Source organism: Cataglyphis hispanica, chromosome 3, assembly GCF_021464435.1.
Source record: "Cataglyphis hispanica isolate Lineage 1 chromosome 3, ULB_Chis1_1.0, whole genome shotgun sequence".
Taxonomy (NCBI): Eukaryota; Metazoa; Arthropoda; class Insecta; order Hymenoptera; family Formicidae; genus Cataglyphis; species Cataglyphis hispanica.
In genome coordinates this window covers 7,765,693-7,780,000 of record NC_065956.1, presented here as the reverse complement: position 1 = coordinate 7,780,000, position 14,308 = coordinate 7,765,693, and the positions used below count along the sequence as shown (strand labels likewise).

Here is a 14,308-nt window from a genome sequence, read left to right as displayed (position 1 = left end):
TTGAAGATATCGCATTTCTTTGGATTTCAATAGTAAGAATTTAATTTTCTAGATCTATCACAAGTATTACACTTGACAGATATTGTCTTAGATAATGTTACATTAAGAATAATGATTAATTTATTACGACATTCTGTCCATTTTGATAATACTTAATAAAGTTTGGAAGATAAAATAACTCACATTTGTTAAAACACATTTGTTAAAATATATATTCTGATAAAACATTTTGTATAATATAAAAGTTTATAAAAAAATTTCATATATATATATATATATATATATATATATATATATATATATATATATGTACAATATTTGCATCAAATATGTTTTTCAAAAATATAGTTACTCATTATGAGCTTCTTACTTATAATTAGATGTCAATTGCAAGAATATGCAATAATATATTTTTTATATGCATATATAGAAAGCAATTGCAGGATGTATAAAACAAGTATATTGTTTCTTATGGAAATATTAATTACTGTTTTTGCTTTAAATGTTCAATATAAAGTTTAAGACCAGCTTGTACTTTTGGTAACATTATATATCCTATGAATTGGTTAATATCAGCTTCTTTATTTTCTTTCATCCACTGAATTAAGTTATTTCGCATTGCCAACTTAGTTGCAGTTCTTCCTATGCCTTTATTGAAAACAAAAAGTAATTAGTATAAAAGTAGAATTATGCGAAGTACATAATCAATAATATTTTCTTACCTGGTATATTATTATATGATAATATGTAATTTTTGCACTTTTCAATCGCATCAGCCTTATTTTTAGCAAGTTCGTCCACGAGTTTAATTTGCAGCGCTTCTTCAGGTTTAAATAATGACCCTCTAAAATGTTACATCACACATAATATCATATCATAACATACTACAGATTAATCTTACATACCTTAAAAGTGCTAATTCAGCTTGTCGATAGCCCATCAGTGAAATAAAGGGATCCATGAACCATTTAGGAGCAGCTATGCCCAACTGTGTTTCATTCAAACCTATAGTATATTTACCTTCAACGAAAACTCTGTATTCTGTAGATATAGCCAACAGACAACCTCCAGCAGGGCTAGAGCCCTGTGCAAAACAAAGAAATATTGTTTATATCAAATTGTTACTTAGATATCACACACATAAGCCGTGTTCCAAAATTGCCTGCCAGTAAAAAAAAAGAATCTATACTTCACATAATGTATATTATAGATTTTTTATATTATGTACTGGCAGTGAATTTTGGAACATGGCCAAAGTATAACATTTGACAAAGTATCTGTACATTAATAGCAGCAGCAACAGGAATATTCAGACTGTAAAGAGTTAACCAAGTGTCTTGTAATGTGCTCCAAAAATCAGTAGCTCTCTTTTTATCAGTATTATACATTTCTGTGATGTCTAATCCTGCTGAGAATATAGTTGGCAAGGACGATGTCAATATGACACCTTTCCTACGATTGTTTTGAGCTTCCAATAAAGATGTTTTTAACGCACCTAATAGCTCCGTGTTTAAACTGTTAACAGGCGCTCTTGCCATAGATACAATATCAATCCCTGATAAGTCGAGTAAAATAAAATTAATGAAAACTGACCATATATTAGAAACACATTGATGGAAACTGCAGTATTGTCACCTGTATCATTATCTTGTATAGTTTCAACGAATTTAGATCCTGTAGCATATGATCTTCTGAGACACATCTGTCCTCCAGCAATTAGTATTTTTAAAATAGTCATGTTGAAACTGCTGAAAAAGAATCTCAGTTTTGAACACAACAACTTAAAATTGAATGCATATTTATTGCATTAACAATATGTATATCCTATAAAAAATAAAACAAAAAGAAATTTTTATTATTAATTGCACATGAAATGATAATATAGCCACCTTGTAAGACTTTCTAAACGTATTTAAATTAGCATGAATAATTATAGACTGAAATAATGACAAAAAATGAGTCGTCACAGTTTTATCTTATCCACAATTACATACATATATGACGGAATCTATGGTTGCGTTCCGTTTCATGCATAAAGCGTATAGATCGTTTGGAAATCTATAATATAAGTAACGTGAACTATGGATTTTCAGGCGATCTATGCGCTCAATGCGTGAAACGGAACGCACCCTAGAATAGAGAGACAATCCTCATATACTGTCCAATTGATCCGGAGATAATTGAAGAGCATTGATATTACCGACTATCTTTGGTCATTCGGTATAATGGTAAATAGAGATAAATAATTAATAAAAAAGCGAATGTGTGGATTTTTTAAATCTTGTTTCAATCTTGATTATGTAAAAATATTTATTTTACGCTCCAAATTTTTTTCATATTATTTTCGTCGTCGATCATCGGTGATCGTGGGTGACCAATCGCGAACTGGTGCCAACATGGCTGCTAATGCATTGCCTGCAGTGCCTGCTCGTCTTCTTGTGACATCGCCCTTTGTCTCGACAGCGCTGCTCTAATCGACATAAAGCGGGAAGCCCACGATCAGCGACCAGGAAACAGACGGAAAGAGAGAGACGCTTTAAATGGAACGGCGAACTTCAATGGAAGACTTCAGCTAGCAAAAATGTCAACCCGGTCGCAGCTCACGAAGGATTTAAACGGTTCGTCTCCAGCTCGTAGTGTTTACGTTTTTGTCTACGTAGATTGGACGAACTGTCATTCGTCTCCTCGAACGATCTATCTACCGTTATGTATTGGTGATCGCTAATCTTACTCCACTTTACATTCTGTATTTCCGCGAATTTTGCGATTGATTTGGTCTGTCATTGTATCTTTTAAATTAAAAAAAAAAAAGAAAAAAAAGCGTGACAAGTGTGAAATTTTCATGCCACTTTTTGCTTGGCAACTTATCCCGTGTACGATTGAGTGAATTATTCATTACTTGCAGAATCGGTGAAAGCATTACTTGGCAAGCATGTGAAAATACTGTTAAAAAACGTGGTGAAATTAGAAACGAAGCAGGATAAACAGGAAAATCGTGTTCTCGTGAGTAATCTGTCTCTCTATGTCTCTTTTTCTCTTTTTTTCTTTTCACAATAGTACATGTCATATGTTTTGCGTTAAAATTAATCGATTTTTGGTTTTTTTCTATTTAAGGTATTTTCGCCATGTCGCCTCTTTCTCTTATCGGCCAAAGTACCCACAAGAGTAAGTCGAATTTATCTCTACTTTCTTTGGTTTATTGTTTATTATTCTTTGGTATATATTTATTATTTATTATTATAACATAGCATTCAAATTTTTATTTCTTTATAGATCGACTGCCATTTTCATTACCTAGAAATAACGGCCATAGAATCAAGAAGAGCCAATCAACTATGTTTAACAGTTGGAGAACGATTTTACAACTTTACCACAACCAGCATAGGCGCAGATACCACAGAAGTGGATGCCATGATAGAGGCCTTACATACGGCAATTCGAAATATCTTTCCTACAGTACCATTAAAGTATGCTTTATTATACAACAAAACAAACAGTGTTTTTGTTGATGATAGTTTGTTATAATTCTCGATAACAAATCTTTGAAATATTATTTTTAGTTACATTATTCGAAAAATAGAAGTTATACCAGCTAGCAGATTGCAAAGTATACGAGGGAGCGAGTTAGCTAGAAGTACAGAAGCCACAAGACATACAGGGCCGTGTGGTGGTTTTTCTACTCAGTATGCATGCATGTGTGATTTGCATGGTGTACCATATAGGGAGGAAGTGGCATGGGTGAGATTAATATCATTGCTCCAATTTTTGTAATACAGAATTACCTATTTGTACAAAAATCTTATGTGAAAATACAAATTTCAGGACGTTGATACAATATATCTCTCACATGATACCAGAGAACTGAATCTGAGAGACTTTGATCATTTAGATCAGAAGGATTTGGTGCCAATTATCTCGGCCTTAGAATACAATACTTGGTTCACAAAATTAAGGGCGTCTCATCTTAAATTAAGTCACGAGCCTCTAGAGAGATTGTTACACGTTATGCGAAGATCTTTATCCATTCAAGAACTCTATTTAGATAATCTCGGGATCAAATGGTAATGATTCAAGCGACGCGTATTTTGCTTTGTAGACAAAGGAATTTAATGGCACATTTATAATGTACGATTATTTCGGTTTTAAAGGGATTTCGCTCACAAGCTGTCATTAGCCCTAATTTCTAATGCTAATACGATGCTGCAAACAATAGATCTATCGCACAATATGATTGAGGATAAAGGTATATCATTAATTCCAATTTATATTATATTGTATCCCCTTTGTATTTTAAATCTTTATCTGCACTGCACTCTCGTTAAGTAAATCTCCATTTGTCAATTATTAGCCATAATTTCAAAACTATCCTGAACAGATTTTCTTTATATTTTTTGTAGGAGCCTCTAGCTTGTGTGGGATAATAGCCAAGTTAATGCAAGGTGTGCCAATAACCATGTATTTTTATTATCCCTAGTAATTATACTAATATTTAATATGCTTTTCATATATCCATTTTTTCTTTTTTTTTTCTTTTTATTTTTTTAAGTATATGCACTTTTATATTTTTGTCAAAGTTATTTATCCCCTTATATTTCTCCCTTTTATTTTAAATAATGTAATATCCTAGATATACTTGTTCTGTATATAAGCATATCACATTAATATACAAATAGTATTGACATCTTTGAGCAAAAGTTTTTAATTATAAAATGCTTATTGTATGTATGTATGTATGTGTGTGTGTGTGTGTATGTGTTATTATTAATTCGTTATTCATATTTTGAAGGTGCTACACATCTGAGCGGTCCTATTGGCAAGTTGCCTAAAGGTTTACAGAAATTGAATTTGGCCCATTGTGGATTAACCGGAAAAGGTGTAGGTCAAATAGCACATGCGTTAAGTTTAAATAGGAGTATGCCGACTAGCTTGCGGTATCTGAATCTTTCAGAGAACACTTTGAAAGATGACGTTAATGTAAGTTTGCAATGAATCACCAATTGACCTTGATAATAAGTTACAGGGATCTTAATCGCGGCTAGAATACTAATTCGTGCATTTTGTAATTGCAGAGTTTGTGCAATTTCTTGGCACAACCTAATAGCTTAACACACTTGGATCTTAGCGGTACAGACACTACTTTAGAGTGTGTAAGTAGCAAATTTTATATTTTTGGATCATATATACTTTTGCCACCATAATTTTATCGACTTATTCTTACAATTGTTCTTTATGATTTAATTAGCTTTTTGGTGCATTACTACGAGGTTGTGCAACTAATCTAGTCCACCTGAATGTTGCTCGAAATTCCTTTTCGAGCAAGAAAACCAAAGAGATACCTCCGAGCTTTAAACAATTTTTCACGGCAACTCTCTCGCTGAAGTACTTAAATATATCTTCGTGCAAATTACCGTTAGAAGCATTGAAGCATCTTCTACTTGGCTTGGCTTGCAACGAAAGTACAGTCGGCCTAGAGCTTGACATGAGTGGAAATAATTTAGGTTCTATGGGTGCGCACGTTTTGGAGTCATGCATTCACGGAGTTCGATGTATAGCGTCGTTGGATATATCGGATAGTAGTACGTATAATTACACATCGCAAAATAATATTTATTTATATTTAATTATATATAAGAAATAAAAAAAGAATTAAGAAACTTTTAAAAATCTTTTCTGCATTAATCTTTAATCTGAAATGATAATTGTTTTGTACGGAAGAATAGAGCGAGATTTTTATTCCACTGTTTATTTTGTAATTCACTAATTATTTTGTAAACGCTATTTGTTCTTTCAGACATGGACGTCGATTTGGCGCAAGTTATAACGGCCATAGGTAAAAACAAATCAATCAAACAACTTTACATGGGACGTAATACCGCTAGTATGAAGAGCAAACACATAGCCGTCGTGATGGACGCTCTGGTGCAGATGCTTCAGGAAGACGACTGCGTGCTTCAAGCGTTGCATCTGCCCGACTCGAGGTTAAAGGGTGATCTCTATAATCTGATCAACGCCCTCGGCAGCAACACATGTCTTCATACCTTGGATATTAGTGGTAATCAGATAGGGGATCCTGGCGCAAGGTTACTGGCGAAAGCGCTGCAAATCAACAATCATTTACGAACTATTATATATGACAAGAATAACATCACGCTGCAAGGATATGCGGATATCGTTCACGCTCTAGAGAAGTATGCGCACGTGTATATATATATATATACATACATATATATATATATATATATATATATATAAGAAGGGTAACAATATTTACGAGAGAATTTTGTTGCAGAAATTGTAGCGTACGGCATATGCCATTTCCGATTTACGATCTGCAACCTTGTATGAAGACTTCCGCCGAGAAAACGGAGCAGTTGGGCAAAAAGATACAGGATCTGCTGCAGAGGAACGTCACACCTTGCAAGTACAGTCACGGACAAGCGTTCAGATTGCAGCAGGGATTTCTATTGAGCTCCACGCAACAGATGGTCGACAGACTTGTTGTTCAAACCCAGGATACTATTAAGACTCTCGCGGCGGAGAGCTGCGATGCCAACAATGACATCAATTACGCGACCGGACTTATACAAGACGCAGACAACTCTAAACAAGTACGACAATATAAAAATTAAATTTTATTTTTGATATTTAGCTCAGATTTCTTTTTTTTTTTCTGGACTCATTTTTGTATTAAGATCGAGAGATATTCGTCAAATAGAAGCTTATGTTTTTCAGCTATTGCCGAGATTACACGAAGTGCTTCAAAGACGGGATGAGAATAATCCTATTGAGCTAAAGTTACACGATATGGCGAATGAAATCCACAAAGTTGTGACAATGTATTTACAGGTAAAGCTTCGTGAATATTTTTCTCTTACATTCTTTCTATCTCTTTCCCTCGAAATAGTCGTACAAGATTCACTCGTGTAACAATAAATAAAAAAAATTATGCTAGGATTCTTTGGACGCGATGTTGAAGTGCGCGAATGAACAATGTCCAACTATACTTTCCCAAACGGTCATCAGGGGCGATGAAAGTGAACCGGTCGCAGTACAGGATGATCTTCGTAATACTTGCAAAGAGAAAAATCTAATTAACAATGAATTTATCCACACCACAATTACCGAACAAGCTGGCGCGGATATCGTTAATAGAGTCAAGTGAGTGTTGTATTCATATGTAATGCTGTTTTGATTTTATAATGCTATATTAATATATCTACGATCTACTATTTTTTTAACGGTTTTGATCTTTTTAAATATCAGCGAGCTTAACTTGGCAGTTGCGGCGCATATATCCGACAGAATTACGGACGAGGTAATCGAGTCATTGTCAAGAAGTTATAAGACTCTGGTGAGTTAAAAACATTATGTGTGTATCTTTTGTTATATTTGTGTATATTTATTAATTTATATTTTATATAGAATTTTAAAAGAGAAAACACATTTACTAGATAATATTTAGTTAGACGAACACTGATTCTAAAATTTGACTATAAGTTTTTAAACTTTAATCATATTTTATATTGATACAATTTACAACACAATACCCAAACACATCGGTTTACAAAAATATTAATATCTACTGAACAATTTTTCCTTAAGATTAAAGACACATTTCAATATTCTTTTATAACAATATAACGAGCTAATATAATAAAACACTTTCAGATTGGCGATTGCGATAGTAGAACAAGGAGTAGTACACCAGACGTTTTACGGCCTAGCGCCGGTTCGATGAGCAGTGGAAGTGTGATAGGGGTAACTAGCGCGAGTGGTGTCTCCATGACTTTACCTCCCGGCAGATCCAGTCTCGTGTCTGAAGAGGAAACACCAGAAACGTGTTCATTGGCAAATTCAATTGGTCCGTGCGTCAACGATCAGTCACCAATGGTAAGAATTTTCGAGTTCTTCAATTCATTTGATGAACGTATTTCAAACATACTTTTCAGCCCGTAAAACTTTCATGCCAATATATTTTTGTAAAATGCTAATATTTAATGTTTTGCATTTTGATAAAAGTAGCTAAATTATAAATTATCTTTATTTACATGCTTACATAGAAATTGGATTATCTTAATCTGGTAGGTATTACTTAGGTGCAAATGATTGCACATAAGTGTAAAATATATATGTTATAATAAATATATTATAATTTATCGATACGTACAATATGAGAGGTGTGATATATTACTCATATTTAGGCGACTCCACATTTGTCGAACAAACGTAAAAGTCTGCACGGAAGGAAGTTGAGACCTAAATCTGTGGTAGATTCAGTGGAAGGATTGTCCGCCGACGATATTCCGGATCTCTTACCATCGTTGCCGAAAAGTCAAACAGAAGGTTTGTATAAATTAAATTGTCACACAGTTTATCACTTTTCAAAATGTATAATTATTGTTCCACAGCTATCTCAGAAACCGAGCACTCATTGACAGAATCATTAGATTCCGTCTCAGAATTGCCCAACACTGTGGGCCAGCAGTTGCAACATCTGGTGAAGTCAAGGCCGCGCAGAACAAAAACGCGTGCGCCTACGAGACCGATGCTGAGATCGGATCAACCTATCGACGGTCTTGCTCTAGGCGAGGGTCTCGATGTATTTTTCCGACCTACTACACCGACCACGCCTTTAATATCGCCTACGAGCGATGACAGGTATGAATAACGACTTTTTATATCTCTATTCTAAAGTATTATGTATTTTTCAAATCAAAATATATGATATAGCTTTTACAATTTCGTTTACAATCAGTATGTAAACTATATATATATATATATATATATATATATATATATATGATATATGTGATATATATATGATGTATATGATATATATATATATATATATATATATATATATATATATATATATATGATATATATATATCAATGTTTGCTAATTCACAGCTCTCTACATACCTTTCCAACGGACGGCAGTCCTAATCTATCATTGACCAGTCACAAGAGCATTCCACCTGATATGGAGAAAAAGCATAGTTGTAACTCACCAATGCTGAAAACGCTTCTGGAACCTGCACCGCGCTCTCGATCCAGTGACAACTTGGAGAAATTTTCCCCTCTTGTTGGCAGAAGATCTCAAGGCGATTCTCCATTGACCGCGTCACCGCTTGCCCGGAGAAATACGACGGACAGTGCACACGAGAGATCTAAAAGCGAAGCTCATGCAAAGGAGACTTGCAATAACATCCTGAATGATGCGGGTGATGATTCTAAACGTTACATGCCAACAGATGCATCTGGCATGAGTCCACGTGGCTCGCACGACATCAATGACAGCTTTGGAATGAGTATGTTAGAAAAAGAGCAGGAGAATCGTAAAAGTGCCGTGAAGAAATCCACGGCCGATATGGACAAATCGACATCCGTCAAGTTACGGTCGACCGGTCATGATTTGAGAAGTCCTATAAACGGTAGCAGCGGGGGTACCAAGAGTACCGATTCCACTAAATCGCCGATATTAAAATCGTTAGTGAAGAGTAGCGGGTCTACGAGCGACGGGAAGAGCAACGGCGCGCTTCTGAAAAATAAATCGACCCCACCAGCGACGGCGCCTAAGCCGCGACCGTGGAGTATGGCAACCGATCGGAAATCCGGTAAAAGATACTTCCAAATAGCGAATTTTTCTTGCAATTATAATTCATGCCATCGCTTTTTGCTGATTATATTCTACCTGCTGATTATACTTTTCAATTTTTTAGAGAATTTTAATTCATATCATCTTGCTAAAATTATATATCCTATTATTTCAAACTATTTAAAAGCAAGATTAATTCTTCACATTCTCTTCAACTCTTCAACATGTTTTCAAAGATCAAGATTTTATAAATATTAAAAGCATTCTATGTTCGATATAGAATCATTATAATGAAAAGCCATTTTGATTTTAGAAGGAAAATAATAAATTTCTTAATCTATCTAATCTCTTACAGGAGAATTTAGTCTATTAAGCGATGGCTCCAGTCCAAACACCTCGGCCGGCAATACACCCGATTCCGGCGATGCTCTCGACGAATCGACTGACAGCGGTGTCAGCGGGCCGGCTTCTTTGCCACCGACGTTATCGGCAAGTAGCACGGCCAGCTCGTTGAGCAACACGAGCGTTGAAAAGAGATCGGTAAGGGAATTAGCAGCGAGCTTGAACAAGAGCAAGGCGGACAAAAAGGAGAATGGTGAGTACCAATTTTTAATTCCGCCGTATCGCATGGTTAATTTATTGGCGTACGCATCCTTACGCTTCTTATAGTGTAACAGGCATAAAACACGCATGTAAAATCCTTCGATGTGACAATCCGCGCCTATTACCTATTATTTTAGAGCATACCGCACCTACAGCATGGCGGTCGCTGCTTCAACGTTCTGTCGACCGAGCAGATGCCAAGGTATATTTTATTTAATTTTTTTTTCTTCCCGAGACCCTATTTTAATCCTCTCGAAGCTAAAATTTTTTTATTAATAACAGTAGCATCGTAGCATTTATGTTATACTATTATGTATTATGTATTACATAGAGAGTTGGATAAAACAATTTTATTGTATGAATTAATCTTATTATATCTATATAATATCTATATAATATCTATAATAATCTATACATAAAAAGATTAATTCATATTATAATTATTGAGTAATTAACAGTTCATGAATAATAAAATTAATCATGTATGATTATTTTATTAATTACTCGCTGAAGTAATAATAATACACAAAAGTAATTAAGTAATTACTTTTGTGTATTATTATTCACTTATTGTGTATTATTAATCACAAAAATACATTAAGTAATTAAATTATTGCCCGACACTGACATAAATTTATATGCTTTTCTTAATACTAGATTATTTTACGCGATTATTTTTTGCCCTACATACATAAAGCATAAACGTTAAATAATTTTACCGTAATTTCAATAAAATATGCTTAGGTTTTATATAACATAAAAAAAAAGTTTAGCTACTCTGGCATTGCAGGTAACGGAAGTGCCGAAAATGGTTGAGGAGAATCGTCTCAGTTTTAAACTTCGACGCACGTCATTTTTGCGCGATTCAAATTTCAACTACAACAACAACGATGTGGTCGACGTTTGATCGCACTCTGACAGATGATCTACATTACATTATGCCGCTAAAAGTAACATATGTTGACGCCGATATATCTGGCACACGAGGTAACTTTTCGTCTTTCGTGCCATAAAGGAAGTCTTAAATTGTGTACATAAGTATATATAAGTATATATATATTGACCGATATTTTAACTTTAGAGACAGGGTACTGAAAGTTTTTGCAGAGACTAAAGTACTAATCTCTCTCTGCTGTTAAGGTGTGGCATTAGAGAATCTTATACTAGTTTTATACGCGATATTGCGTTTTTCGCAGCTCTATTTCGACTTGATCGTATTCACGTATTATTATCCATATGCTTCGTTATGCATTTTGTGTGTATCAAGCTCTTAATTATTTTTAATCGAGTTTCGAAATTTTTTTTAAAGATATTGACAATTTTTAGTCTAAGTAAGCATTCCTCAGTCAGATTCTTAGCGAGCAGTACGTTACACGATGATATTAGCAAAAAAAGTGTATCCTTTTGAAGATTTTCAATGTGTGTATATAATTATATATCATTTGTCTATCCATTTTAACAGCGCATTTTAACAGAGAATATCTAGAATAGACGAAGCCACATCACAGTTTTAGCCAAGGATAAATTGAATCGATTTTATCCAAATCGTATAAAAAACGTTGCGAGTAGCGGCAACTAAAACTAGCATGCGTTGTGTGCAAAGAGCGTAGGTGTCTTCCAAGAGATCGTGTAACAAGCCGTAATTAATGATATTTCGCACATGTATACTTCGTTCGTGAGTGAAAATAACGTTTACATTTTGACTCATATTTTTTTCATCATGCGCGATATGTCTTTAATCTGTGATTAATTTATAAAAATATTTACGCGAGATCTTAACATACAGTATATGTTTTTACCATGTATAAAAAAATTAGACGAATCTTTTTATTTGATGAATCTTCAATGGCAGCTTTTATCGTATTTATTACTTATCTGCAGCTAATGATGGAATTGATGATGTGTAAAACGACAAACTCTTTATTTTGTCGCGTACGTAGATGTGTCTATATGTTTATTATTTTTATTATAAGAAAGCACTAAAAATTGCTCTCTCAACTTTTAACATCGTGATATCTCTGAATTTTTTTTCACTACTAAAATTGAAATTGTATCAAATGGATAAAACACGTTAAAATAATCATTGTAAATGTAGAATTGATTGTGGAGATTTTATATATGTATAACTCACGTTTTCGACACATTTTGTGTGACAGAAGATATAGAATTCTAGATATATCTCGTTGTTCAATTGAATGAGACTAACAATATGCGAAGTTATCTATCGAAATCCTTCGTGCTGCGAATTTCGAAAACATTTTATGTAATAAAGAAAAAGAAACGGACAATTCTTTACAATTTTGATGATAGATTTTCAGTACGATTTATATAATCTTCGTATCTCAAAGATGCATTTGTCCTTTTGTATTGTGACAAACGCGTGTACATATATATGTAAAAAAAAGTAAAGAGAACTTACGCATAGGTGAATAAAAAATAAAATATGCCCGTAGAAAATCCGATCAAGGAGAGGCGACGCGAAAAGAAAGATTCCGGAAACGCGTCTTGTGAATTTTTTTACCGCTTAAACGTTATCACGCGTATATAATATTGGTATCGATCCCTTGTTACATAAGACAATGTGATCACAATTGCAATTTATCATGACGTGTTTATTAAACGGGGAATATTCTTCCTGACGAGTATTAAAGCAAAGCGTGTTGAAACAAACATTTTTTTTTATATATATTTGTGTGTGTGTGTGTGTGTGTGTGTGTGTGTGTGTGTGTGTGTATGCGTGCATACGCGTAAAATATATGCATATTTATATCGACGAAACGTGAAAAACGTGATCGTTAACGTATGCGCGATAACGCCATATACATCTACGGATCTACATAAGACTTTGAGCCGTTGGTCCTAAAGCGCGCGTATCTCTCTTAACTACTTAACATATAATAAATTAGGAAAGGACACGTCTCTTGTCGCTAAAATCTTATATGGTCTACTAGACAAACGTAAGGAAGTTTCGTATATAGTATCTAATCCGCGACTCTAACGAAAGGCGAAGCTAAGAACTTGTAAGAGCATCTTGCAATATGTATTTACTTTAGGCACGCACATTTCTGACGATTTATTGGATCTGTTTTGAGAATATTCCTGCAGTCTGTAACTGACTAAAAACTTACAAATATATTATATATATATATATATATATATATATATATATATATATACATACATACATACATACACACATTTATTGTGTGTGTTATAAATGATTTTTATATACAATATATACGTATGCGCAATATATTATCTTATTATGAGGAAACAAGTGTGTATTTGTATGTATTTGAAAAGAAAAAAAATGGCGTGTAAAATGACTCTGCCGAGTATTGTGCCAAAAAGTCTATACAACGCACATTGTTTATACGATGAAAAAAAAAGAATTGTCATACGTTCCCTTCTCAATATGCTTCTGCATCGTTTATAGTCGCATCGTTTGATTCTTGCCTGCAAATTATTCATAAATATAATTGAATAGCATTGTAAATATAACTGTGAGGAGCTAGCGATTCGTCTCTCATTCCATAACGTTATTTACTAATGAACAAAATTGCATTACTTTTACTCGTATGTATGTGTGTATATATCTATGCACACTATATATAGAGAAAGAAAGAAAGAGATAGCAAGAGCGAGAGAAAGAGAAAGAGAAATCATATGCGTATGCGTAATGTGTGTGTACCGCGTGTGATTTAGCGTGTGATATATCATATATATTTAAATCTTCCTCGATACACACATTCCTGTATACATATACGAGACAGAGAGAGAGAGAGAGAGAGATACATTCTGTATACATACAATGCGAAGATACACATGACCGATATATTATATATATATACCGAAATATATTGTAGATATTAATATCATACATCACAGAAATGCGCAATTGACGATGTTAACATTTGCAGTCTATTTTGGTGGACAGCTTAATAGAAACGCGATATAATCCGTTAACGAATAAAATAAAAACTCGTATCCATACATTAAAACGAAAGAGTGTGTATGTGTATGTATATGTGAGATTTTCATTTTCCCCGAAAAAAAAAGCTCAAGATCGAGTCTAAAATCCTTTTAGCTATAGAAAAATTTAGTTTT

At 33.8% G+C, this 14,308-nt stretch overlaps 2 protein-coding genes across 9 annotated transcripts; one reads left to right on the top strand and one right to left on the bottom strand.

The window, feature by feature from the left end:
* Positions 1-302: 302 nt before the first annotated feature.
* On the bottom strand, positions 303-2,206 carry LOC126848054 (enoyl-CoA delta isomerase 1, mitochondrial-like). Of its 4 annotated transcripts, none has more exons than XM_050588576.1 (6): positions 2,130-2,206; positions 1,636-1,745; positions 1,284-1,555; positions 906-1,084; positions 723-844; positions 303-648 (listed from the first exon to the last, which is right to left on the bottom strand). In XM_050588576.1, exons 1-6 carry the CDS (start codon positions 2,189-2,191, stop codon positions 485-487), a joined length of 909 nt encoding a protein of 302 aa, XP_050444533.1. In that variant the 5' UTR covers positions 2,192-2,206; the 3' UTR covers positions 303-484. The 4 variants fall into 4 exon arrangements, with proteins under 4 accessions (XP_050444533.1, XP_050444534.1, XP_050444535.1 ...); XM_050588577.1 differs by lacking the exon at positions 2,130-2,206 and adding an exon at positions 1,890-2,041 and having other exon boundaries at positions 1,636-1,748; XM_050588578.1 differs by lacking the exon at positions 2,130-2,206 and adding an exon at positions 1,890-2,039.
* On the top strand, positions 2,158-14,207 carry LOC126848049 (F-actin-uncapping protein LRRC16A). 5 transcript variants are annotated; one of them, XM_050588560.1, is made up of 25 exons: positions 2,158-2,228; positions 2,422-2,618; positions 2,906-3,003; positions 3,115-3,165; positions 3,274-3,467; positions 3,561-3,738; positions 3,823-4,061; positions 4,149-4,243; positions 4,398-4,439; positions 4,787-4,974; positions 5,070-5,147; positions 5,243-5,576; positions 5,792-6,188; positions 6,290-6,608; positions 6,733-6,846; positions 6,953-7,158; positions 7,264-7,351; positions 7,669-7,890; positions 8,061-8,081; positions 8,202-8,343; positions 8,409-8,658; positions 8,911-9,617; positions 9,954-10,193; positions 10,339-10,403; positions 10,992-14,207. In XM_050588560.1, the coding sequence occupies exons 2-25, from the start codon at positions 2,582-2,584 to the stop codon at positions 11,106-11,108; spliced, it is 4,422 nt and encodes a 1,473-aa protein (XP_050444517.1). In that variant the 5' UTR covers positions 2,158-2,228; positions 2,422-2,581; the 3' UTR covers positions 11,109-14,207. The 5 variants fall into 5 exon arrangements, with proteins under 5 accessions (XP_050444517.1, XP_050444516.1, XP_050444519.1 ...); XM_050588559.1 differs by having other exon boundaries at positions 2,220-2,618; XM_050588562.1 differs by lacking the exon at positions 4,398-4,439 and having other exon boundaries at positions 2,220-2,618.
* The last annotated feature ends 101 nt before the right edge of the window (positions 14,208-14,308 follow it).

Excerpts from the sequence above, each read along its gene's own strand:
- LOC126848054 (XM_050588576.1), bottom strand. The coding sequence starts at position 2,191 with ATGCTCTTCAATTATCTCCGGATCAATTGGACAGTATATGAGGATTGT. Across the intron at positions 1,085-1,283 it reads CTGTTGCTGCTGCTATTAAT|GGCTCTAGCCCTGCTGGAGG; the intron begins GTACAGATACTT and ends TGTTTTGCACAG. Across the intron at positions 649-722 it reads ATCATATAATAATATACCAG|GCATAGGAAGAACTGCAACT; the intron begins GTAAGAAAATAT and ends TTTTCAATAAAG.
- LOC126848049 (XM_050588560.1), top strand. The coding sequence starts at position 2,582 with ATGTCAACCCGGTCGCAGCTCACGAAGGATTTAAACG. Across the intron at positions 3,739-3,822 it reads ATAGGGAGGAAGTGGCATGG|GACGTTGATACAATATATCT; the intron begins GTGAGATTAATA and ends TACAAATTTCAG. Across the intron at positions 6,847-6,952 it reads TTGTGACAATGTATTTACAG|GATTCTTTGGACGCGATGTT; the intron begins GTAAAGCTTCGT and ends AAATTATGCTAG.